This window comes from Pezoporus flaviventris, unplaced genomic scaffold (assembly GCF_033815535.1).
Source record: "Pezoporus flaviventris isolate CSIRO_AGI_PZ_B2104156 unplaced genomic scaffold, CSIRO_AGI_Pfla_v1 ptg000001l, whole genome shotgun sequence".
In the NCBI taxonomy this organism is placed as follows: Eukaryota; Metazoa; Chordata; class Aves; order Psittaciformes; family Psittacidae; genus Pezoporus; species Pezoporus flaviventris.
In genome coordinates this window covers 35,923,297-35,948,927 of record NW_026892549.1, presented here as the reverse complement: position 1 = coordinate 35,948,927, position 25,631 = coordinate 35,923,297, and the positions used below count along the sequence as shown (strand labels likewise).

Below are 25,631 nucleotides of genomic sequence, written 5' to 3'. Positions count from 1 at the left end.
GCACTTGCATTTTGCTCACAAATGCTCATTGGAGCATTCTTGAACATAGGTTGATTTCAACAACACAGAGCTGCGTTGATCGGTGCATTTTATTGCACAACTGCCAAAAGACTATTAAGGACACATTCAATCAGGTTTGGGGTTTCGGGCATTTTTGGGTTGCTTTTTTTTTTTGCCTTGGGCCTTTTTTTTTTTTATTTTGACATTAGGAAGGACACAAGCCTAGGTCTCCAGAAGTAGAAAGAACAGAGCTAAGTTCTCAGCCAAAATGTGTCACATACTGGCACTTAAATAAAACCAGATGACTTAACATAAGACATTGCTTCATAGTTTAAGATATCTCACTTCTTGTCTAATGTAACTTTCAATTGTTTCTTTTCAATCTGACATTATATGTATATATGCATATTCTTTTTGAAAACTATTTTAATAATTTATGAACTTTGCTGTTTTACAAGAAACTGGATTCAGTACACTATTGGGTCTTTGTAAATTCAAAATACATTCCAGACAGAAACACCACAGCCAGTATCTACTGAGCCTGAAAAAGGCTTGACTTTGTTTCATTCTCTGTAACCATCAGCACTTATAATCTACTTGCTCCAGATCTTTCTACATACATAATACAAATTTCAGATTAAAATGAAGTCTTATCATTACTATTCTGTAACTTGACATTATATTGGCACATTTCCCTAATGATTTAAAAACATTCTTCTGTTGTACACTGACAAATTGTTTTCTATATAGATTTCTACTATACTTTCAACAGTTACTGGATATTTCAGCACATGGGCTTTTTATTTTTGAACAGCAAATAATATTCGCACATGTTTTGAAACAAAGCTTGACTAATTTATTCATTACTACCTTTTTCTGTTCTCTGTAATGTTTTTTAATTTAAAATTTTGAGAATTTTAGGAGTTTTGTATGAGGTTTGTTAATGGAAAAGTATTTTTTCCTGTTTGATCTCAAGTCCTCAGCAGACTCATCTCACAATGGCACATTATGGTGTCATGTAAGGAAAAGGCAAACACAATCTGGATCATAGTTCACATCTGATAAAACACTGCAGCTTCAGTAACATGGACATTATTACAAAACTAAGTCTAAAGAACCACCACTCCAGCATCCAGCACATTATGGTTTTAGAGGCAAATACTCCAGAGCCTTCACTGAGGGCAGCTGGTGCCATAAAGTGCTCAGTCCTTCTCAATGGTGGTGGAAGTCTACCTTTATGAGAACACTTATGGACTGTCTCCTACAGTCGTAGAAATTACTGAGATTTCTCATGTACTGACTGTCACTGTCTGCTGTTCTTCGTGAGAGGAATAAATCTTGGCTCTCCATCAGAGACTGGAGAGGCTCTGGTGGGTTCTCCAAAACCCCACTGCTAATGGTACTCAAGATGTAACAGGGTAAAGTATGCATAATCAATACTGATGTTTATTATTAAAAGATCTATGCAAAGATAAAATTTATCTTACCAAACGGAGGAGACTCTCTCCCATCTTCTAATCCTGAATCTCGCTCTCTGTCTCTCTTTCTGTGTTTATGCCCACGGTGCCTATGGCGTCGGTGACTTTTTCTTCCACCCAGTGGCACATGAACTCCAATGAACAATGTTCGATGGCCTATGGGGAAAATAAAATTACGTTTTAAAAAGTGGCTGTGGCAACATAATAACAATATTAATAACCATAATAGCATTAGTGGTATAATAATCATTAGAACTGCTTAATCATATAATATTGATTATTCTAATGTCATAACGTTATTGACTACAGTAATGATGATGCAGTGGCACATGTATACAATCCCTTGATAGAGGTCATGCTTGATACAATCCTTATGATGCAGTGTCAGATTTTTAAAGTTTTTTCTTCAAATTTGCATTTCTGTGTGTGAACTTTCATTAAAGCTAGACAGGTGTTCTGTAAAATGTCTTCCAAAACAGTAACATGAAGAGACACATGGATCTCTCTGCGTTGAACATTTGGTGAAGTTGCTGTTTGCTTTGTGTGTACAGGAACTTTACAAAACTCACTGCTATTTATGAGCCAAACCTTGACAGAATTCTTGTGGGAAATTAACCGAAGGGAAAAGAAAAAAGAAAAAAAAAGAACAGAAAAAAAAAAAGATTACTTAAAAAAAAAAATAAAACACTCTGAAAGCTAGACTGCAAAATCCCCATACAATTTTATGCACTCACTTAACAAATACATTGCTGGTAGCTTAGGGTGCTTTCGTTTCTTTTATTTCTTAAGATACATAAGAAGGTATATTGCCATGCCTACCACCATCTTTGAGCCTGAGGAATTTTATGTTGCTGATCAAGCCCAAAAGATTTAGCTCTTAGCTATATGGGATAACAGGATCAGAGCACAGTAAATCATTTAGGAGGGGGAGAGCAGAAGGGAAGCAAGCACAAAGTACCACAAAACAGAACAAATGGGAAAGGAATCATGACTCAACACAGGCAAGTCTCCTACAGTTACTCAGCAGAAAGACACAGTCCAGATTACTCATCTCAAATAACATTTATTTTCTCCTTGAAATAAGCATAACACAGCTAGCAGATAATTGCTGCTTTGCTGTAATCATTCAGCAGTGTCAATCATCTGAGAAAGGTCAAGAACATTAAGCTAAGGTAGCATGTGATCTCTAATCCCATGGAGACTCCAGCAGGGACAGAAAACAGAGCAAGGCAGCATTTGTCACAATACATCAAAGAAATACAAAGCTCATAGGAATTATCTGCAAAGGTGGAGCCAAAACAAGCTGGAGAAAAGGCCTGGACACCCCACCAGTTACCTCCTCAACTCTGATGCATGCAGAGGACACTACAAAGCAGAGGCATCAATTTTTAGGAAACTATTCTTGTAGAGTCAGGAGAGTTTTCAGAAGCAAAGACCATGAACTGAAATTGTTGGGGATTTTTTAATACTTATTTATTAGACTCCTCTTTCTTCGTGTTTATTACATTTAACTCAAGAAATGGTTTAACAAGAACTGATGGCTTTGGTATATTTCAAATATATTGCAAGGAAATATGTATTCCATAAAAAGAATACATTAAAAAGATACCAAAGGACAGTAATGTAGTATTCAACACTTCTTTGTCCCCTTCCTTGGGGAGAAAAGAAACCCAAAATATTTTGAAAGGAATCGGGTTATCTTCCCTAAGATTTAATAATTTCCCGAGGTGCAGATAGATTGCTTTTTTAATTCAGTAATTTAATACGTTCCTGCTGCTTTGTGATAGAAATGGGCATGATGATCCTTCAATTCATGATTGAAGTTCTGTGCCACTTCAATGCTCAGGCTGTACCTGCATCAGGAAATGCAGGTTCAAGTTCACACGCATTAATTTCCAGGGCTGAATCCAAGACCCGAGTCCAGACTGTTCTTTATTCAGTGAACTAGAAAACAGGCCCTAAAATTCCAGAACATTCATCTATGTCTGAATACCACAACAATTTTCCCTATGCAGAAAGAATTGGTTCACACTGAACACAAAAACAGGAACCTGGAAACCGAAATGGATAACCAAGAAATTGCAAAATGGATCTTCTTCCTTCTGTGTGAACCTACTGAGGCCAACAGAGTACCATCAAGGTATAATCTGAATAAACAGAGAGAAGAATCTAGACTCTTGCAACAAGGTTCAGTGAAGCACTACAACAGGTTGACTTTTTACAAGGGCATGTACTGACAGGACAACAGCGAATACTTTTAAACTGAAAGACAGTAGATTTAGATTAGACACATGGAAGAAATTCTCTACTATGGTGTTGGTGAGACAATGGAACAGGCTGCCCAGAGAAGCTGTGGCTGCCTCATCCCCGGAACTGCTCAAGGCCAGGCTGGATGGGGCTTTGAGCACTCTGGTCTAGCGGAAGGTGTCCCTGCCTGTGTCAGGTGGGTTAGATATCAGTGAGCCATAGGATTTTATCCTACGGTCTTCCTGAGCTTTTTCAACTAACCTTACCTTAACATCAATAGAGTTTTATCATGGAAAGACTATAATCTTGTTCCTGCAAAAATGCACTCTGAACTAAAATACTGATTTATTCCAGATGTGCCTCTAGGAAAGCCAAGCATAAACAAGCCAAGCTTAAGTATTTTAAGTATTAGGATTTAGGAGCTAATAATTTTTTAAAACTGAACCTCTGAGAAAATAAATTATTATGAAGTATTATCTACAGTCTGAAAGCTTATTAATGAAATGCAATACACGGAACTGATCCGCTCTGCAATGTCCCCTTTATACAATCTTACCTGTTCTCTGTTAAACTGCATAAATATTGCTTTTTAAAAAAGACTGGTTTTAACCAAATTGCACATAGCTGGGGAACAAAAGCCAGAATATAAAGTTAGTTCAAATCCATGCATTTATAGCATAAGAGGCTTTGACCCCTTGTGGTTTACCTTCAAAGCATCAAAACACTCCTTAGGTAAAAATCTTTTAAGGATTTAAGGCATAATGACCATTTTTATATAGTGTTCTAACTTTTATAGAATTATATTAACAAACCCAAATTATATTATAAAATGTTTAAAAGGAATCATGTTAATTACATTTAATTTTCATACAGATGAAAGTATATAATAGCATATGTAAAAATCAGGATTTCCCCTAAACTTTTGAAGAAAAAGTGTACTGTGCTATAAATATCTCCACTTTGCGGAGGCAAGAATTCTATGCCCTAGAGAAGACAGATATGAAATATGCATTATTAATATGAATACATCTTTGAGACATTTCTCAGAATAAAATCTAAGTAGAAGGGTTGTTTGGGGTTACTGTATTCCAAAGAAGAAATTTTTACTTACACCTAAATTTTATTTTAGGGCCCCAATATTAAATTAACAATCTAAAAAGGCAACCTCGGAAAATAAAATAGGATTTTATCCTACGGTCTTCCTATTTTATTTTATTTTATTTATTTTATTTTATTTATTTTATTTATTTATTTTATTTTATTTATTTTATTTAATCCTATTTTATTTTCGGCACAGCCCTTGAAAATTACAGATGTAACATCTAAAACTGATTTTCAGAACCTGGCATTCTGGGTCATTAAAACAGAAGCTTGCCCTAGCCACTTATCTTATTCATTAAGTAAATGGGAAGGAAAGGAAATGTAGTGGGATTTCTAAAGCCCTGAAAACATGCACCCATTATAATTTATGGCGCTTGATGACTTCACTTAGGAACTTCTGGAAATCTCATTAGAATTGTTTGAATGAATGTGACATTGCAACAGAAAATGGAGATTGAGAGAAAGGGATTCTAAATGTTTCCCTTAATTTAGAGGAATTAAGATCTTTTTAATGGAACGCTAAAAGTACACATATTTTTTGCCCCAGTGCCTACTATTCTTCTTCCAAGCACAAATTTAACACAGAAAAAACACAGCCATCTGGTAAGAAAAAAAAATACAATCTACATTCACCTCCCTGCTTCCCCACCAGTAAAGGTTCCACAGGCCTCCATGCTACACCATTCATGTGGGACTCAAGCAAGTACTTTAATTGCTCCATAGTGAAGGTGATAACTACCGCATAAAAAAGTGACTGCCCTGGATGTGAATGTTTGTAAGTGCCAGGCGCACATGGTACATCTGCCTGCGCTGCCTTCAACCTGGAAGGTTCTGAATCTGTGTTAGGCACCTACTGAGACCAAGCCTTTCAGATCCCTGCTCACAGGCATGACATGAAGGGGCAGATAACGGAACAGATGGGTCTTGAAACACCTCCAGAAGGAGGAAAGGCAGACTTCTGTGACCTACTAAGGAAACACACTGCAAAGTCAAGATGCCTTGAGAGAGAATACTTTGCCAGTGGTTTGAGCCAAGTCTCAAATCACTGCTGACCTCAGCAGGACTAGAGGGCTTTCTTCCTCCTCTGGAAAGAGTGCTTTGAAGCCTCTTTTATGTATTGCCAGCTACAGCTAAACCTAACGCAATTTTCCATCCTCTCAAAAATCAACAGTGAGTAGAGACAGAAATCCAGCAGTCCTTCCTTATAGAAGAAAAAGTGATTATAGTGAATTGTGTAGGAGTAGACAATACATGACTCATGATTCGTTACTGTAGTGTAGCAGGGAGGCAGAGCTAAAGCGAAAGCAGAAAGAACAAAAACAATACTTCCTAAACCAGCAGTTACATTGCTGTTTGTGGTTATGGTCTGCTCAGGGGACATTTTTCACCTTTTTGCCATGCTGGGAGGAACTGCCAAGAAAGCCTTCACAAAATTTTTACATCATGCATGCAACTTATGTTTTAGGTTAAATTACAGCAGAAATTATATAGAAAAAAGAATAAACAACATCCCTGGCTCAAGCAAGCATTAAGGACATACTGAATATGGAGGATAAGCGCATCTCATTGAAGTCATTAAAGTTAAGGACCTTTTAAAGAGCCCTCATCAATCATTGCCATCCAGACAAATCTCTCCTTTTAACGAAACATTTTTCCATTTTGTGGCTGGGTTAAAAAGTCTTTTTAACTGTACTTATGTTCATTCCTGATTTCCTCATGTTGCTCCACAGCAGTTCAGGTGTGCACAGTCCTGTCATGAGATCAGGTCTCAGACCTTGCCAAAAACCTCAGCAGACACAGAATGTGAACATGTCCTGCAGAGTTGTTCATGAATCCTCAAGGCGAACCATCTTCCCACAAACAAGGGACAAGAGACCCATGTGAAGCAACAATATGAAAACAGGCTAAGAAAATTGGGGCTGCTCAGCCTAGAGAAGGAAAGCTGTGTGTGGACCTCCAGCAGTCCTCCAGTATCTGAAGGGGACCTACAAGGATGCCAGAGAGGGATTCTTCATCAGGAACTGTAGTGACAGGACAAGGGGTAATAGATTCAAACTGAAACAGGGGAGATTTAGGTTGGATATAAGGAATAAATTCTTTACTGTGAGGATGGTGAGGCACTGGAAAAGGCTGCTCAAGGCCTGGAGCAACCTGGCCTAGTGGGTGGTGTCCTGGCCCATGACAGGGAGGTTGGAACTAGATGATCTTAAGGTCCTTTCCAACCCTGACTATTCTATGATTCTATGATTTCAGGTGATTGCAGGGCAAGAGTGCAAGCATAGCTCAGGAGAACGCGAGATCTTGACAAATATTGAGAGACACAGCAAAAAGGAGTCAAAAATAGAGAAAGATGTGCCTTAGAAATGACAAATGGAACAAACTAGAGCACGTAATACCTCACAGGCAACAAAATGAAAGAATTTCATGCTTATAAAGCTGACATTACAGGCATAGACTAACCTGAATCTTTCTCCAACTCTTTACTTCCACACTTTATATTCTACCCCTCTAAATCTAACAAACATTGATACAAGGAGCACAGGTAGGTGTGCGTGCACATTAGGATGAATGGGGCATCCAAGGGAAGCAGAGGCAAGGAAGCTTGGAGAGGGGATCTGTACTGATGGGGTAAAAAATTATTCACAATAAGCTATACCAAGCTGTTATTAAAAGGGAGGGGAGATCTTGGTCAGTGTTCCTGTCTAGCCTAGAAGAACTAGTAACTGACTTGCTTCTACATGGGGGCAAAGCAGAATCAAAGCCGGCAAGTTAATAAGATTTATCTCCTCTCAGTCCTGTGAGCTGCTATTAACTCTCAGGTAAATAATGTTAGTGGCAGACAGGTCCACTGTCATGTTATTTCTATTAATAATATATGGCGATTTTACATATATTGACCCTAACTGTGTATAGTGAAATTGTCATCAAAATGATTTTTTTAATTACTGTCACAAATTGGAAGAAATCTAGAAAGTAATAATAACTAAAATAGCCATTTTTAAAAGAGAATAATTAAATACTCCAGGATTTCTCTTTTTTTTGTCAGCAGAACAAAATCTACTACCTAAATCAATCTTCATGCAGGCTGTTAAATACAAAGTATCGCTACAAGCATGCTTAACATTTTGAATTAATTTCTCATTTATTAAGTTTAAATCCTCAGCTTTTGCATCCTATTCAGGGTTGTTTATTTCCTAATTTAGCTTGAAGTCTTTTGCGACTTTCAGTAATCAGTCCACATAATCTAAATTTTGTCAAAAGTTTCAGAATGAATAATCTGATGTACAGCGATTTATATACTGCATACGGCATGTTATGTATCCTGAGAGACATGAAAGATGACAAACTTGATTTCCCATGAGACAAATTTTTCCCACACCACTTAGACAGATAAAATGTATGAAACATAAAAAAGCTTAAGCAAAATCCTGACTTCTCTGAATCAAGGATCATTTTGTGATTTCCTCCAACAGAGCCAGAATTCATCCCTGAACCTCCACATAATAATGCTGTCTTCAGTCATCTCTCTATTGAAGCTTCTTCTCAAACCACAGCAGTTCTGAAATCCTGCCACAAAAATCCGGGATCTGCAGCTGAACACCACTAACAAGGACAGCCATGGAACAGTCACTTTCGTTCTCAGGTAATATGGTGGCTGTAAGCAAAATCCTTCAGTGAGAGTGCACTTAGTGCCAATCCTTTTGCGCACCTATATAGTCCAAAAGTTGCAACACATGGAGATCGATCCAAACATTATTAATCTATGAGAGAAAAAGTAGGTATATACATTTTGTCAGAAAACTGTTACTACTGAACATCCACTGAAGCAATGGCAGACAGCCAGAGATGACAACAGGGAGTAAGCTGAGTGCAACTGTGCACATCTGTTTATGAAAACTTGCCTACCTGCTCCCAGTTCAGGTACATGTACAACCTGTCCTTTTGCAATTAAGTACTTTACTATCCAGAATCAATGCCCAATTCTCATTTAGGAATTTCACCACTGATCTGCGCACATACTGAAAGATAACATGCAAAGTATGTGATTAAAACCAGGAGAGACAGGCTTCTTGGTTTGCTTTTAGAAATGCCTTCTCTGTCCTTTCAATAATGCAACAGTCAGACAAATGATCTCTTTGGTATTAGTGACCGATCTTGACCTTACAATTCAGAACAAAAATATAGAATCATAGAACAGTTAGGGTTGGAAAGGACCTTAAGATCATCTAGTTCCAACCCCCCTGCCATGGGCAGGGACAGCTCCCACTAAACCATGAGCAAAAAAATGAATTACATGATAAAAATCATCCATGCTGAAAATCTGAATGCCAAAGTTCTGCAAACAGTCTACTTCTGAAGCACTTAAATAAAACAATACAATTCAAAGTATATACTGCAAGCATCATTACTGGCATTAAGACAAGCGCCACACCTCTTCTGTTCCTGTAAGTACTGCAGTTCCTGTCCTGTCTCCCCAGATTTTCATTATACTGCTCAGGGAAGATAAAAACACTGATCAAAAGAGACCAAGGCAAAATTCTGATCTTGTGGATGTTCTTCTAGGCAGCATTAATCACCAGGATATTTTCATGCTTTCAGCAAGATTTATACTTATATTTCCTCAGTGGCTGTGCCAAAATACAAATATGTGCTGGGCGAAGAAATTTCAGATAGAAATTTCAGTACACATTTAAATCAGTATTTCTGTCATTTGAATGATGATCGTATAAAATAAAAATATAGAAAAATACTTAAAATTTTAAAATTTCATCAGAAGAAATAGAATAATGATTTTCAGATTTAAAGAACCTTTAGTTCTTCATATGAATTGCAGGTTTGAGGTGTTGTTGATATAAACTTAAACCCTGTCAGAACTAGTCTTTGCTAGAATATTCAGTAACTACCTATTTATATTTTTAAAACATAAAACCAATTAAGTATCTGTCAAAGAACTAATTAGACAATACATATTAATTATCTAATTATATGATTTTTTACTAAGCTATGCAATTAGCACCTGATTATATAATTTCATATTTTATATCTTTTATGTCATTATGAAAAAGGTAAGCTTTCAGCAGAACCCAACACAATGTACATTGGATAAAAATAAGAAAGTGACATTTCTGAGTCACATCCACTGCTTCCAGATGGAAAAGTGCCTCGTTGTCCTGCAAAACAAATGGACATGCTATTAACAGCAACTGGATATTAAATTTTACAATCTCTTATGATCTTTTTATTTCACTTGGTATTTCTGGATGCAGTTATATATTTATACACACACTGATCTGATCTTAGATTGGACATGAAATTTATCTGAGAAAGCTAACCGCATTATGAAGGATTCTATACTGAATGATTGTTAGAACATTAGGGAGCAGTGTGATTTTATTTTAAAGGAAAGCAGACTCATTGGCTAGCTACAAAATGTTTCAGTATTCTAAACAATTTAAACTTACGGAAAGATTGGGGGGGGGGTCACTGTCACGTTCTGATTTCTATTGATAATACCCTCGGAGCAGATTTTTGAAAGAATATTTCACTGGTATTTCACAGGAGCAACTCCATATATATACAAGATGGTGGTGAAAAATAGTAATTACATAGTTTTTTGTCCTGGGTTCAGCTGTAACAGTTATATTTCTATGTGCATAGTGCTGTGTTTCAGCTTTAGCCTGAGAACAATGCTGATAACACACCAATATTTTAGTTGTTACTAAGTAATGCTTACCCCAATCAAGTACTTTTCAGTCTCTCATGCTCTGCCAGTGAAGAGAGGCACAAGAAGCCGGGAAGAAGCAGAGACAGGACACCTGACCCAAACTAGCCAAGGGAGTATTCAATTCCACAGCATGTCATGCCCAATATATAAACTGGGAGGAGTCACCTGGAAGGCCCAGATTGCTGCTCAGGTCAGGCTGGGCATCAGTCAGTGGGTGCTGAGCAATTGTATTGTCCATCACTTGTGTTTATTGCCCAGGGAGGTTGTGAATGCTCCATCCCTGGCAGTGTTCAAGACCAGGCTGGACGAGTCATTAGGTGATATTGTTTAGTGTGAGGTGTCCCTGCCCACGGCAGGGGGGTTGGAACTAGATGATCTTAAGGTCCTTTCCAACCCTAACTATTCTATAATTCTATGATTATTGGTGGTAGCAGCAGCAGTTCTGTGTTATACCTTAGTTACTGGACTGTTCTTATCTCAGCCCGTGCGGTTTACACTCTTTTGATTCTCCTCCCCATCCCACCAGGAGCCAGAGAGGAAGAAAGGGGAAAGTGAGCGAGCGGCTGCTTGGTTCTGAGTTATCAGCTGGGCTTAAACCACAACATTTTTAAACTACATACTTGTTCAAATTTTGAGATGAAGCTTTAGGTTCCATGCAATCACATGCGCAACATCACAGTCATCCTGATTTCCTTAACACCTGAGTCTACCCAGGTGACTGACTTAAAGATGTCATTCTCTAGAAAATTGTACATCTCTATAATGCCACCTTACCATCAACTGTAAAATGACTCAGCAAAAGGAATTTTTGGGGGTAGGATAACCCAACAGAAAATTCTGTGAATCAGCATTATGGAGATGGAGAATGCAGGGAGCTTGCATTCTCTAAGGACACCAGATACAATAGTTTCACTCTGTCCAAAGACACGATCAAGGGACTGAATACTACAGAAGACTAAGCGTTGAGATTCAAAAAAAGGGGTTGCGCTCTTAAGTTCAAAATTGTCATAGCCAGCCTGATCCACTGGTAGCCATTTACCCCATGAAGACACAGAAAAACCCTAAATGCCACTTTGGAAACATGTTACCCGAGATCTACCCTTGCACGTATACAGACTTGCCACAGACTGAGCAGAGAGCTGCCTATCTTGTACATACTACACTGAGCGGCACATCCTTCTGTAAGAGATTACCTCATACAGACTAACACATCCAGGCCCCTTTCAAAATGCTTTTTGAGGCACTGCTGAGGGAAGCAAAACAGGGAGTTGTGCATCATGTTGATATTCACATGAAATCAATATGGCCACCACGTAGCAAAGAACACAAAATTCATACAGCCAGAGTGAAAGGAGAAGAAAAAAAATATGATGAAGTAGTCAAGGGCAGGCATTTAGAAAGCTCAAGTATATGCACAGATAGAGAGAACTCTCTTTAGACATGAGGCAGATAACTTTTCAGATGTAGGAAGTTCAAATACACTCCAGATCTTAGTATTTCACTTTGGCTAGTTCTGGTGGCTGTGTATGACAAATACAAGAACCTTCTACATCCCACCACAAGAAGCTAACAAATAAAACCAGTAAGTTCCAGTCTCTGGGATGGGATATTATATGTGCAACAGAAATTCAGTTTCATCCAGTAGTTATGATCTGGGGGAGGGAGGGGTGTTACACAACTTCATACAACAGTGTAAGTAAAGAATAAGTTTGGGATCCACTAAACAGAGTGAAATGCAACTCTGAGACTATCTGAATTATTAGGCCAATATAATAAGATAGTTCTCACAACTTCTCACTTTCTTCTACATGACGTTAGGTGGTTTCTGGAGTGTGTATTATCAGGTATGTGTAAAATCTGAGTCACTTCAGAATATTTTTGTTCAGCTGAAGATGTGGCAAGGCAACTAGATGGGGATGGTAAAGCAAGCGTAGAAGGCATTATACCCCCTAAATCATCAATCCTGTTTGCATTTACATATTTCGAAACTTAAAGGTAGAAAGACTTATCTAAAGTCATACACACATGCTGACAGGATTTGATTATAGATTACTGAGAACCAGCCAGCTCTTTCCACCATCATCTCTACCTGAGCACCAGTGTGAGAAGAGAGTAGTATTTCTCTTTTTAAAATGAATCGTAGGATTCTACTCTCTTGTTCACTCTTTTTGTACCCATGCTCAAAGTAAGTATACACACTGAAACTGCATTTCAGTACCTTCAGAAAAAAAGAGACAATGTAATGCACAGAAAAACTCTCTCTCACCTTCTAGATCTTCCTTTTCAAAATGTGTCTTGAGAATGGAGCGAGTTCCACCTCTATCCACAACAGCCTCTTCATCATTCCTCTGTAAAACACAAACAAGGACAGGTAAGCTGCTGCTCATCTGGAAAATTTGCAAGCTTGTATAGTATTATGAAACAAAAATGCTTTTAATATTTAATTTTTTCTACTCAGGAACAAAAAAGCTTTTAAGAATATAATTTTTCTTATTAAAATCTATTCTTCATGCCTCAGTTTTTACTGAAGAAAGATTATACCTAACTGACATGTGAAGAAATGTTAAAACCTGCAAAATGATGAATAAACACTGGTTACTGGGAACTAAGAAAAAGATGAGTCAATAGGAAAACAAAACAGATGAGGGAAGAAATGTCTGGTAGAGGCAGCTTTATTCCTGTACTCTTGAAGAAAGGGACTGTACATGTATTTTTGTCTTTTGACCAGGATCCTGAGCTACATATAGAATTTCTAAATCATTAACACAAACACTCCCTATACTTTGGCAAAGCTAGAGAACGATACTCATTGACAACATGGTAAGAAAGAATACTTTAATACCATGAAAACAACTGACTTTGCTTACTGGTGAATTGCAAAGGTTTTGCTTTTCTTTACAAACACCAACTGTAATTACAATTAAGGAAGAGAGAAAAAGTAATAGTAGAAAAGAGAGAAGCTGTTCTTCCTTAAGAACATATATTTCTTGTTTAATTTTATACTGTGATCATACATGCATTTTAGCTATTCTCTACTGCACTGTAAAAGTACCACGTGATGAATTAGTGTATCATGTTTAGTCTAAAAAAATTGCAGAAATTAGTTATTATGGTCACTTCTGACATGAAGAAGGGAAGGGGAGGAAATCACATTTCCCTAAGTAGAGAAATCTTTCGGGATTTCAGTAACAGGGCTAAAACAAATACTGGCTTTACTATGAGCTTGACATCACCAATTGTAAAAATACAGTTACTAAGCACAGCCTATATTTCACAACATGATTTAGTGTTGGTTTCCAGTAAGTTATGATGAAGACAAAAAGATGAATTATACAAAAACATGAACTAATGTATCATGAATACATATTTACTTGTCATTAGTGAAAGGGTTTTAGTAAGCAATAATAGAACTAGAACTGCTTGATTCCAGTGTATAAAATTCGTACTTTAATAGAAGTCTGAAGCAAGGGAATTTGAATATCAATGTTACATGCTAAATATCTGAATCTATATATAGAATGAAACCAAATATAACAAGAAATTAACTACATAAGCATCTCTCCTTAAAGAGCAGATGCCCCAGGCAAAAAGATTCACATCTAGAGCTGGATATCATGCATTCCGGATATAAGTTTTTGTTTCAGGCTCCTCTCTTTTTTAAAAATAGCTATCATGCTGTATCCATGTTATACAGAAAAATCCTGGGAATGTGTCAGCTCCAAGCATCTGGGCTGTTAAAGAAAGAAAGAGAGACTTAGAGTGTTACAGGATCTTTACTAGAGCTTTCCCACAGATAACAGTATGTAACTACAATGTGGCAATGAGAAGAGGCCTTCTATTGAAACCGGTTTGTCTTTTAATAATTTAGAACCTAATAATCTATTAAGGTGTACCAGGGCAGTATAATACAAACAAACCATTTTATCATCTTAGGTAAAAATGAATCCATTATTTTAAGCAGTTTAGACACAACTGGGCGTTCGTTACGTTGGCATGATGCCATGCCCTGGGTGAATGGTTAGGCAGGATGCCAAAGTCCATATTTGTACTGCAGCCGTATCAGAAATAGTGTTATTCTAGTATAAGACAGCCATCAGTATTTTACTGATACCGAAAAGGCCTCATGGAAACAATGTTAGGAGAAATTTACAGTGGGGAACACATTAAATCGCTGGACAGTTTAAAGCCTTTACAGATTATCTAAGTAAATTAAATACAAATTAATTCATTAATATTTATCAAAATATGCTCATACACTTTGACTTCTCCTTTCCCATGTGTTCAATTTTCAGCTTCTGGCAATCTTTTCCTTCCCTGCCTCCTCTTCCTGTAATGTCACAGCAAATCTCAGTCTCGCCTCATTCTCAGAAGTGGGTTTATTCCATTAATATTATAGGGAAAAACAGCTTAATTGGGAGTATTGTGTTGTTGCCAATTCACTTGTCAAAGTCTGAGCAAAGACCAATTAAACAGGCCTTGCACTGTACACTCTCACTTCCAGGGAGCAGTATGAAAGCCACCTTGCATTTACCAGTACAGAAGTTATTTCTGTTATTCCTGTACTACCTCCTTGGAGGAGGGGAGACAGGAGGGAAGGGCTCACTATTAGCTTAGTGCAATTAGGTCTTAATCTTAGTTGGAGGTAAACACTATTGCCATACAAGTAAAAATAGAGGCAGATCCACTCCACTCTCCCATGATGTCTAGAGACTAGAAACCTAATTTTAGTTTATAATCTGCTTTTTATTACCTTTTCAGAAAAACTATAAAATCGTTATTTTTAAGTGTTGCAATAAATGAGAGTTTCAAACCGAAAATGTAGGCAAGACTAACTATAGTCATGGAAGATAGAATTCAGGCTCTGGATGACTTTTAATGTACCAAGCAGTCAACCAACCTCTACACTAATAAAGCCATGAATCCACTGCAGTTTTGCCCATTAGTTTCAGCAGGATCAGAAGTAAGCATGAAAACTCAATGCTTTTCACAGCCATGCGATGCTTATTTCAGAATTCTAACACTTCTCCTTTCACCTATTTGAAGATGATGAAGGTCAGAAATTTTACACAGTGCACAAATCTGCTAGAACTAGGGTATTCAAATCATACTGACTTATTGCAGGAGTCTGCAAAAAAATGTATGGACACACTGACCAGGTACGAGTCCTTGGAACTGTCCATTATTGCAATGAGTTGCTTGCTGAGTCCAGTGAACACTGTGGTCTACTGCTTAAAGCATGGGAGAGGGATCCAGGAAGTCCCCGAGCGCTAATCCTGGATCTGCCACTGACTTGCTGTGTGGCCTTGGGAAATTCACTTAATCTCTGTGCCTCAGCTTCCCCATCTGTAAAATAGGGATAATAATACTTACTTACCTACCTTCCTGACCAGGCTGCTCTGTGCTACAATATATTCACACAGCATTTCAGAACTGTAAAGCACCACAGAAGTGGAAAATCATTCAATTTAGGAAACTCTACCCACGTGAAGATACGATGATAGGAAACCACAGACTGACAAAAATCAACATTTAGGCATAAAGTGTTTTGGGTTTTTTCATCAAACCAATGTATATTAATACCTTCTAATACTTCTAAGGTGCACAGCTTTAACAACTTAACTGGACAAAGTTCACACAAAAATAAGCATACTGGGCTTGCATTCTATTAGCCTAATTCAAAAGCAATCTGCAGAAGAATTATATTTATGTGAAGCTGTAATCAGAGCACAATAAACATGGCATATATTTATAAACAACCTAACACTTCTCTCTCTTTTTAATTGTATTTGTAAATATTTTATTGTTTTATATAGTTATCACACCATGGTTTATTTAAACGTAGGTACAAACCTTTTATTTCCCTAAAGCAATAAAATATCAGCAAACACATAGTAAAAGAAATAATGTATCTGGGATAAAAGAGTAAGTAAAAGCTGAGGCTTTCACGTGGAAACCACAAGCTCCTTGGAAACCAGGGCTCAGCAACTCTACTCAGTCCATGATTTCACCTCTTACATTTTCCAAATGAATGCTGAAATGACCTTCACCACATAGCAGCATCTGCTGCACATATTTCACAGAGAAACCTAACTTAATGAGTCTTACAGACATAGTTGTTACTATTTTTGTCTCCTTACACTAGAAATTTAAATACAGTGGTGAGTATAGAAAAGCAGACAGTAGAGTCATCCTCTGCATCCTTCACAGTGCCACCACACACTGTAACACTGAAACATGTATTTGAACACAATTAAAAGGCAATCAACAACCTTCAAAGACATCTGACTTCCACTTTTTGGTATTCAGTCATGAAGGAAGAAGGTCACCATGAGTGGTAGGAGTACTGCTTTTCAACCTTAGATCAACAACCGGCTTATCAGAGTACAAAGTGAGGCTGCAGCTGTTGCCAGGAATTTTAAGTCAGAAGGAATAGAAAGGCCCATGGTTTAGAAACTTAAATGTCTAAAGTGCCCTTTCTACTAATGTATTGATAAAGATCACTACCCGGGATATTTCAAAGCTGTATAAATGACCTCCTGGAAAGCTTCCCAAAGCTTCCTCTTTAGCTATGATACAGCCCTAACTGTAATTCATCTTGTGTTGCAAAGAGGCTGATCCTTAAACCTGTCACCTCCCAGAACCATGCACTGCCCTTCTACACCTCAGACCACTTAAATTAATGGAGAAACCACACATTTAGAAAAGCTGAGAAGCATCATTGTATGACAGATGCTTTGGGGCATTTTTAGTTCTAGCTCTTGGAAATGTTGGTGCTTTCATCATGTGGTAGATGAATGGAAGGAGGAAAGTACCTCTTTTCAAAGATGGATCCACACTAAAGCATTCTTAAATACCAATGTGCTAACGTAGACACACTTGTAGAAGTTTAGGATATTTCTGGATGATGGAATTAGGACATATTCCACATATTCTAAATGACAAGAAGGTAGATTAAAGTGTAGGTGACAATACACAATTTTTATTATATGTATTTTTATGTGTATTTACTAAAAAAGGAAAACCAACGCATGATCTTAAAAGACACTATTGCTTGTATCATAAAAGCTACCTGAACATTACACAAACATCTACTGAAGATCATCTGCGCTGATCACCACCATAAATATAAATGAATAAATGAACAACAATAAATACACATTAGGAAACAGGAAATTGTTTGGACAACAGAAAATTATTAAACAGTTGCAATAAATATGTCTCGCTGACCTTCCCTTAGTAGGTACTCTGCTCCACCTGTATAGTATTTGGTGCCAATATTTTGAACAATGGATAGCACTAAAATTTTCATTTTACATGGAAAACCAGAAATTACTCATTTTCTTAATCCTTCTTTCTACCTAATTTTCTTCATACCTGGCTACTTTTATTTTCTGTCTCTGATATTTGGTCAGTGTTTTCAATAAACTGGATGATTGATTTACTCTGAAACACAACACAAAAAACAGCTCCAGAGAGTATTAATATTACAGAAAAATTTTCAGCATTTTTATACCTTCAGGTAAAATCCTTTTCCTTTTTAATTACATTCTTAATACACCCACAGCACAAATAAAAACATAACCAAAAAGAATCCTTTTTGGTATACTTTTATACAGCAGAACAGAAGCCATTTTGATCTTTTCCTCAGTAGAAATTCTGTATGACACACCTGATGACTCATAAGAAAAATAATCATGGTATTAATTACTTCTCCATATAAGCCACTTACTGATGATTAGACAACCTACATAATTCTCCAATGCCATCTGGAACTCAGGAACACCTGTCAGCATAAAATATTAAATATTGCATTCCTATGAACAATAGAAAGCTATAATATAAAATTATTCTAGTTATTTCATATTATCAATAAACACAAATTAAAAGATGGAACTCCGTAATATATTATAAAATACATAATCTGAAATAAATAAAGTCAGTGGTGTAAACCTTGTGTATTCAGCTTTCAAATGGTCTGTAATGAAATTCTAAACACTTATCCAGAGATCACATACACACCGTGATTGCCTTCCCAGTCTGAAGATATTCCAGCATTATTGTTTTGTACTGTATTTATTTCGCAGACCCATGACACAATATTTCTATTTTTAAGATCCTTTTGTCAAGTTCAGCTTGACATTTCAGAAAAAAATGGCATTATTAAAAACATAGAAAAGTGAGTTACTGAACTCAGGATCTGCCAAGAGCCTTTTGGAATTATCTTGTAAAGATAATTAACCTAAATGGCTAAAAAGCTGTTTATATGTAGATGGATGCTTCCCTGTTGTAGGATGCAAATCACTGGTGACTGCCATGTTCAGCCTTGTCCTTTAAACTGCCCTTGAACACACACAGCCACACAAAACTAGTTCAGTGTACAATATGTACGCCCACAACTTAGATGCTACAATTCTCTTCACTTTCTGAAGACAAGCACAGGGAAGAAAAAAATACACCCTAACATCCAAACTTTTTTAATAGAATCGCATTTAATTATTTATATTACATATAATCATATTTAGAAATCTTTCGAGGTATGAAGTACAGTGAATTTTATCTTTCTGATTAAATATAATTGCTTTTCTGTTCCACTAGCTTCACTATTATCACCCTTTTCCCTCTCTATCCACCTATCAAGGAAGACCCATCAAAGCACATTTATAATTCAATAAGGTCTGGGTTTGTGGCAGCTTTCTGCAGTAATCACTACTAGTTACCATAAAGCACATACTCCTTTTGGTCAGCCCTACTCCACATAGCCCAGGCTATGCAACAAAATAGAAAGCAATTAGTTTTCATTCCAGATTTGCATCTTCCCCAAGGCTGCATTTCATATGCATAGAAGCACCCTTCTCTGCCTCTTTTTCCCTTTTCTCTTTACAGCAAAAGCCAAGATATTGTTTAGCATGGCTTAGTAAAGAAATACCATCTTCTTCAATCCTGCTAAAAATTGCACTAATCAGCACTAGCTCCAAAGAACTCATTTGCTACTGACCTGAGACTAAGCACACATTTAATGTAATAATGCAATTCCTGTAACATGTAAACATAGATAATCACTGCAGACATTAAATCTAAGCACATACTATTGTTATAAAATTAATGATATGAAACGCATGCAGAAAATGCACACACAAATAACACAAAGCAGTTCTACAGACTAGTAAATGCTCACAAATATATGCAATCCCTGTGTTTATCTACTTTGAATCATCCTGTGCTAGTTATTTACCATTATACGCAATACAGCCAGTAAGAACTGATGCATAAATGGATGCATAATCACTAAAATATTTCCCTATCATTTGATAAGGAATCTTCTTTCTTAGAAAGCCATGTTAGGTAGAAACAATATTTTGTACATTTGCAAGGCAAATATGTTACGTTATCTATTCTTCATACACCTATTGTACTGATAACCGCAGCAACAAAAGGAGGGGAGGGGATCACAAACACACAATGTTCCCACTAAGGCTCGATAAACCTGTTGCAGCATTGGATATTATAAGGAAATAATGAACTTTTAAATTCTTTCTGGATTCCAGTACCTGTTTGAAGCATGCCCATTTAATTGCAGCTGTGCTTGTCATCTTTTGTATGCCTCAGAGTAAAATTATCAGGTATGCCTAAATGATGTGAGCGCCTTACGAAACCTGAAGAAGGCACCTAGCTTATGGTGTTTTTATGAACGCTTGCAGTCATGTTAAGATTCCCGTAACTTCTCCCCTTCCTTCCTACTATATTGTATCTGCTGGTTTTGTAAACTAATCTTTCTTCAGTTGCTAGTCTCAGCTAGACCTCCAAATAAATAAAATAAAGTGTTCCTTGCTGCTAGTTAAGCTGGGTCACATCTGCATGACTGAGATTTTATTCCCTTTGCTTCATATTTTTCTTTACTACACTGTCAAATATTTACAAATTATGAAGGCGAGAACAGCACAGAATTCAACCTGAGGCATGGCTATTTTTTATCTCTGTGATTACTATTCAAATGTCTTACGTCATCCCAGTGAGTCCCGTTAGCTGAAATCCTCTTTTCTCATTCACAGCAATGGCTCTCTCAGATACTACAGAGAAGTCCAACAGCATGAAGATGGATGCGAGGACTTTATCCAAAGCCCAAATGAGATTTACTTTTAGCATGTCTAGGCTCTCTCTTGGCCCAATGCCAGGTGAGGACAGATCCAAAATAACAGCATTATTTCCATGTAGTTAAACACGCTGAGTTTAGCCCACTATGCAACAGGATATTAGATGCTGGGCAGCAAATAGAAAACCGTAAGTTATGTTAATTGCTAGTTTCTTAATCAGCATTAAGATAAATTGGTTTTAAGTTAGATGCATTTCCCACCTCCTAAGATCTGCCTTCAGCCTCGGAAAAGTTGACGTGTTTTGAGACTTCTTTACCTAGAACTAGGGTCAGAGAAAAGAATCATAGAAGGCAGTCTTCTTGCAGCAACTACTCATGCGGAAGTAGCAAGTGCAATGAAGAAAAGAGGTCATGACCAACTTATCAGAATCTGTCTTAGCAGCTAGAACACAGGAGAGAGGTCTTTCTTTACAGCCACAAAAATAATGTAGTCTGGAGTCTGCATCTTTTACATACAAATGTATGCCAACTACAGTTCAACACATCACTTCTGTTTCTCAGACCTATCCACAATTTTCAGTTGACAAACACTCTTGACAAGCACAATACAAGGATTAATTCCATAAAACTTTTGGTAGCTAACTGAAGTTGCCTTAACCAGAGATGACATCACCATCCACTTTTTCAATAATCAATGCAAAGAGATGGGTGCTTCCACCGGATACACAAGATCTTAGGTAGACTGACTGTCACTGAAGATGGGCTGGAAACTGTTGAGACTTAGAACAGTCAAATTACGACTGTCTGGAGAGACAGGGTAGTAAACTAGACGGACTGTTAGTTTGATCAAGTGTGACAATTCATATGTAGCCAAACTCATCACTAACCTTCCAAATAAGTTTGCCAACACTCATGATACTAGTGCTCAACCAGCAGCAAAACCAAACCTGAGGTGTTGAAAAATAATATGGCCCTTTCATCATCCATTGTCAGAAAAAAAAAAACAAACAACTCAGACTACCATACAATTTTCTGTTGCATTTCTGAAGATTAAATTAAATTCCTGTAGTCTTTCAGACTTGTCTTCTATATGATCTATTACTCTTCAGAAGAGAAAAGATGATTGTGTTTGGTTAACTTGGTTTTTTTTTAAATTGAAACATGTAAATAACTTCCTTGAAGACAACTGGTAAATTTTCTTGGCCAAAATGTACAAATTCAAATGGAGGGGTTAGTCTGATGAATTCCCAAATCACCTATATCATCATGGAGTAACTTCAGCAGAAAATCCACAACAAATGACCCAGTACTTTTCATCTCCAAAGATTTAGGTTGATCTATGTGATCTTGTTGTCATGAATGATTTTGTTACCAATGCAACAGTTATTGATGTGATTGGGGGAAAAAAACAAACAAACAAACAAACAAAAAAAAAAAAACCAGATTTGTATCACCCAGAAATATTTGCTGCATACAAACAAACTGTTAACGGAAAAGGAAAGGCCTTTTGCACTGCCTATATAGTCACAGCATAAAACAAGAAAAAAGTCTCCATCTCATAATCAGACAATGACATTCTGACTGTCTTTGCTCTCATTATTCATCTCTCTCAGGGCATCAAGAAGCCATGGTGACTGGGGAGGGCAATGCCAGAGAAAACAGTCAGAAACCACTCTATTCACAAAGATAAAAAATAACTGTGTCCTCCAAGCCACTGATGATATGATCTGCTACCTGAAAGTTCAGATACTCTAATTAATTCACATAGGAATTATGAAAAGCAGTACACAGTGCAGAAGCAGTGGGGAGAAAAGCAAAAGGCAGAAAACAAGTGAGATAATGAAATTGATAATGTGTTCTGAGAAGTAACAGGACAAATAAACAGATCTGAGACACCAATTTTGAAGTTACTTGTGCATCACTTCTGCCCAGGAGATGAAATACTGCACTGTAAAGAGAATTTTTATATCAAAGACTCACTGAAAATATATTGGGAAAGTGATCATGACAATGGACTAGACAATGAGGTATCTGTACAGTTTAAAAGTCTGGACAGCACAAGTGCACAAGATACACATTCAGGAATTTGAACTGCACTGCCAAAAAATCAAAGGTAAATATGAATTATAAATAGTACTTCAACTGGTCTTCCTAACTCTTAGAGATCTAAGAATTAGACTTGTACATATTACACATCTGCTGTAATCTGGAAGCTTTAAACATCATCACCTCCATGACCTTGTTGTTCTAGACTAGTTAAGATATTTGACAATAAAAACAAGCAATAGAAAGTTAGAAACAACTGATACGGCTTTAACGGTGTGCTTTATATAGAAATTACAGAACATAACTTTTAGAAAGGAAAAAGGACAAGTATTACTGTATAGTAGAAAGTAAATGTGAACATGGCATTACCAGCTTATACATGTTTTGTGCTTCTGTATTAAAGGATTTTATTGTTAGAAAAGAGCATCATTTTCATTGTCTATTTTCTCATAATGCTACTCAACCGACAGACTCATAGGCACCTGCAGATAGAGAACAGCAAGGGAAGATAAAACCATCAGAGCTTTGAAAGGTATTAGCTAACCTCTAACTACTCTCTTCCTTCAGAATTTAGGAGTCTTTCTGGTGGTGATAGATACAGTATTTTGAACAGAAAGGCTGTTAGGACTGCATTCCCATTTTGGTAATGGTAAGGAAACTTTTCCAAAGCAATTTTTTTTTCAGCCCTTCTCATAGGCATAGTATTTACTTGTTTATATATTTACTGGATAACTAGTATCCCATTAAATTTCACCTTTCAGACTCCATCTCCCTGATCTAAGTGTCCCCAGTGTTTAGTATTTTGAGAAAATGGCAGAAATTACTAGATACCAAGTATTACTGGCACAACACAAGTAATGAGATTTCTGAATTACATATCACTACTTGTATTTCACTATACTACTCTAAAGTGAAAATAGTTAAAAGCACAATGATGAAAAATAATATTCAGCAGATGCTTTTCATAGCCTTCCTTGCCAAGACAACACCATCTCCTTGTATTAAGGAATTTTTATTCAGTATTTATTTAATTATTATTTCTTTTTATTTGTTAAAGGATTTCTCTGTGATAAATACAAAAAAGAAAATTTTTGTCATATAAACATTATGCCACAAGCTACTTGTAATAAATGAAAGACTGAACCAAGTTTGTATCAGGCTTAGCAGAATAAGCTCCTCCTCTTCTGGCAGGATCTCAACACAGGTACTAAAATAATAATACCTTCTGATCTGTATTTGGCCTTATAAGCATCCCTCCTTATACCTGCAAATTCTGCCTACCTTTTCTTTAACTAGCATTGTTATTAAACACACCATGTGTGGAGAATGAAAAACTGTCTGTGGGCTCTGTTGCTATATATACTGAAATACATGCATGATGTGATAGTCAATACTTCAAATAAATTACCATATTTATAACTATTTCAATGGTCCTATAAAAGACACATTACAGCTTCTAGGCATACAAACAAGATATAGCCTTAAGTTAAGAATTCTTGGCAACTTAAGTATAACAAGATGCACACAACTAACACCTGCCCAGTCATTAACAGGCTATACTTAACTTTACAGACTACAGAAGGAGTTTTGAGGAGGAGCTTCAACAAAGATTGGGCACATTAAGAGCAAGTGTACTAATGACTGTAAAATGAACAGCATTGGAAATCAAAACCAACACTACCAGCAGAGAAAACACAAAATTCAACTTTGTTATAAAATCTCTCCCTTGGAAGGGAAAGGGGAAGGCAAATTTAATGCTTTTCAAAGAAAGAAGTTTGTATTTCAGAAGATGAGTAAATAGACAAAAAAGCAAGTGATGCAGGCAGAATGGTAAGTGAAGATGATATTAACACCAGTAATTAAGTAAAGCAAAGCTGTAAGTAGTAGCGTCAGACAGGCAGATGAGATCATAATAATCACAGTGTTGAGGCAAGCAAGCCTCCAATCTGATTTATGGCTACGTGGACAAACAGGAAATGACAGACCTTGGAACTGCACAGTGCAAGAAAAGCACATGAGGAAAGTAAAGAAAACTCAGTAATTCTTCCTGATATGATTATATTCAGATGACCACGAAAGACCAAGAAAATTCTCTGAGATACGTATAGTTTAACTGGATTGGAGGAAGACCACTAAAAAGCAAAGCAGGGATGCACAAAGAAGCCATGTTTATGGCTACATTAGCTGAAGTAAGGTGTGGAGGAGGATGCAAAGACTGAGGATGGATTCTTGAGAGATCTAAACACACACCTACAGACAAAAAGAGGAAGAGGGGCAGAGAAGACCCACCCTATAAGAAACTGAAAAGAAAGAGAATCAACAAGGACAAAATGACAAATGTCGAAGAACAAGAAATGACAAATATCTAAGAACAACAAAATCTAGTGAAGACTACAACATAGCATCGCAGAGAGATGACAGATGGAGTGGAGGAGAATAAAGGACTAGCCTGGAAATCATCCAGGAAGAAGTGGAACATTAGTGAGACAAATTTCTGTGCAAAAGTCAGAAAACAGAAGTGAGCAGTTCTAGAAAGACAAGTAATTAAGACAATTGTACAAAGCATAGTCAGGGTATGGCGAGATGAGGGAGGTCTAGGGGTAAAATGCTAATCTGGTGAACAGAACCTTCTGAAATTGAGAGTTGTTCTGTGTTGGGTTTTTTTAACATGAAGAGACTCGGATTTCTTGTGTATGCGAAGCAATTCAAGAAGAGAAACGGAGATTGGAAGAAAAAGAACAGCAGAAGGTCAGAAGGTGAATAGGGATAAGGATGGGTTCATTGGAACAGGTTCAAAGACTACAAAACAAAAATTTAATGTCTGTTTCACTAAATGAAGAGGAAGCTTGAATTTCAACATTGGTTGGTTTTAAGAAGTTCACATGGAGAGAGAGGGGAATAGATAAACTGAACGGAATGTATATGATTAATAAAAAAAAATACA

General features: G+C 36.9%; 1 protein-coding gene across 8 annotated transcripts in view; it reads right to left on the bottom strand.

Moving 5' to 3' along the window:
* SLC4A10 (solute carrier family 4 member 10) overlaps positions 1–25,631 on the bottom strand; it is a 151,049-nt gene that overhangs the window by 79,899 nt on the left and 45,519 nt on the right. For 6 of the 8 annotated variants that reach the window (XR_009743105.1, XR_009743103.1, XM_061451889.1 and 3 more), the window contains exons 2-3: positions 12,818–12,899; positions 1,488–1,634 (exon numbers count right to left, since the gene is read on the bottom strand). Coding sequence is in view for 6 of the 8 variants with exons in the window: in XM_061451889.1 (XP_061307873.1) it covers positions 1,488–1,634; positions 12,818–12,899 (229 nt within the window). In the remaining 2 variants the exon portion in view is untranslated. Of the gene's footprint in view, positions 1–1,487; positions 1,635–12,817; positions 12,900–15,704; positions 15,895–25,631 lie in introns of all 8 variants that reach the window. The other 2 variants (XM_061451910.1, XM_061451901.1) reach the window with 1 other exon arrangement.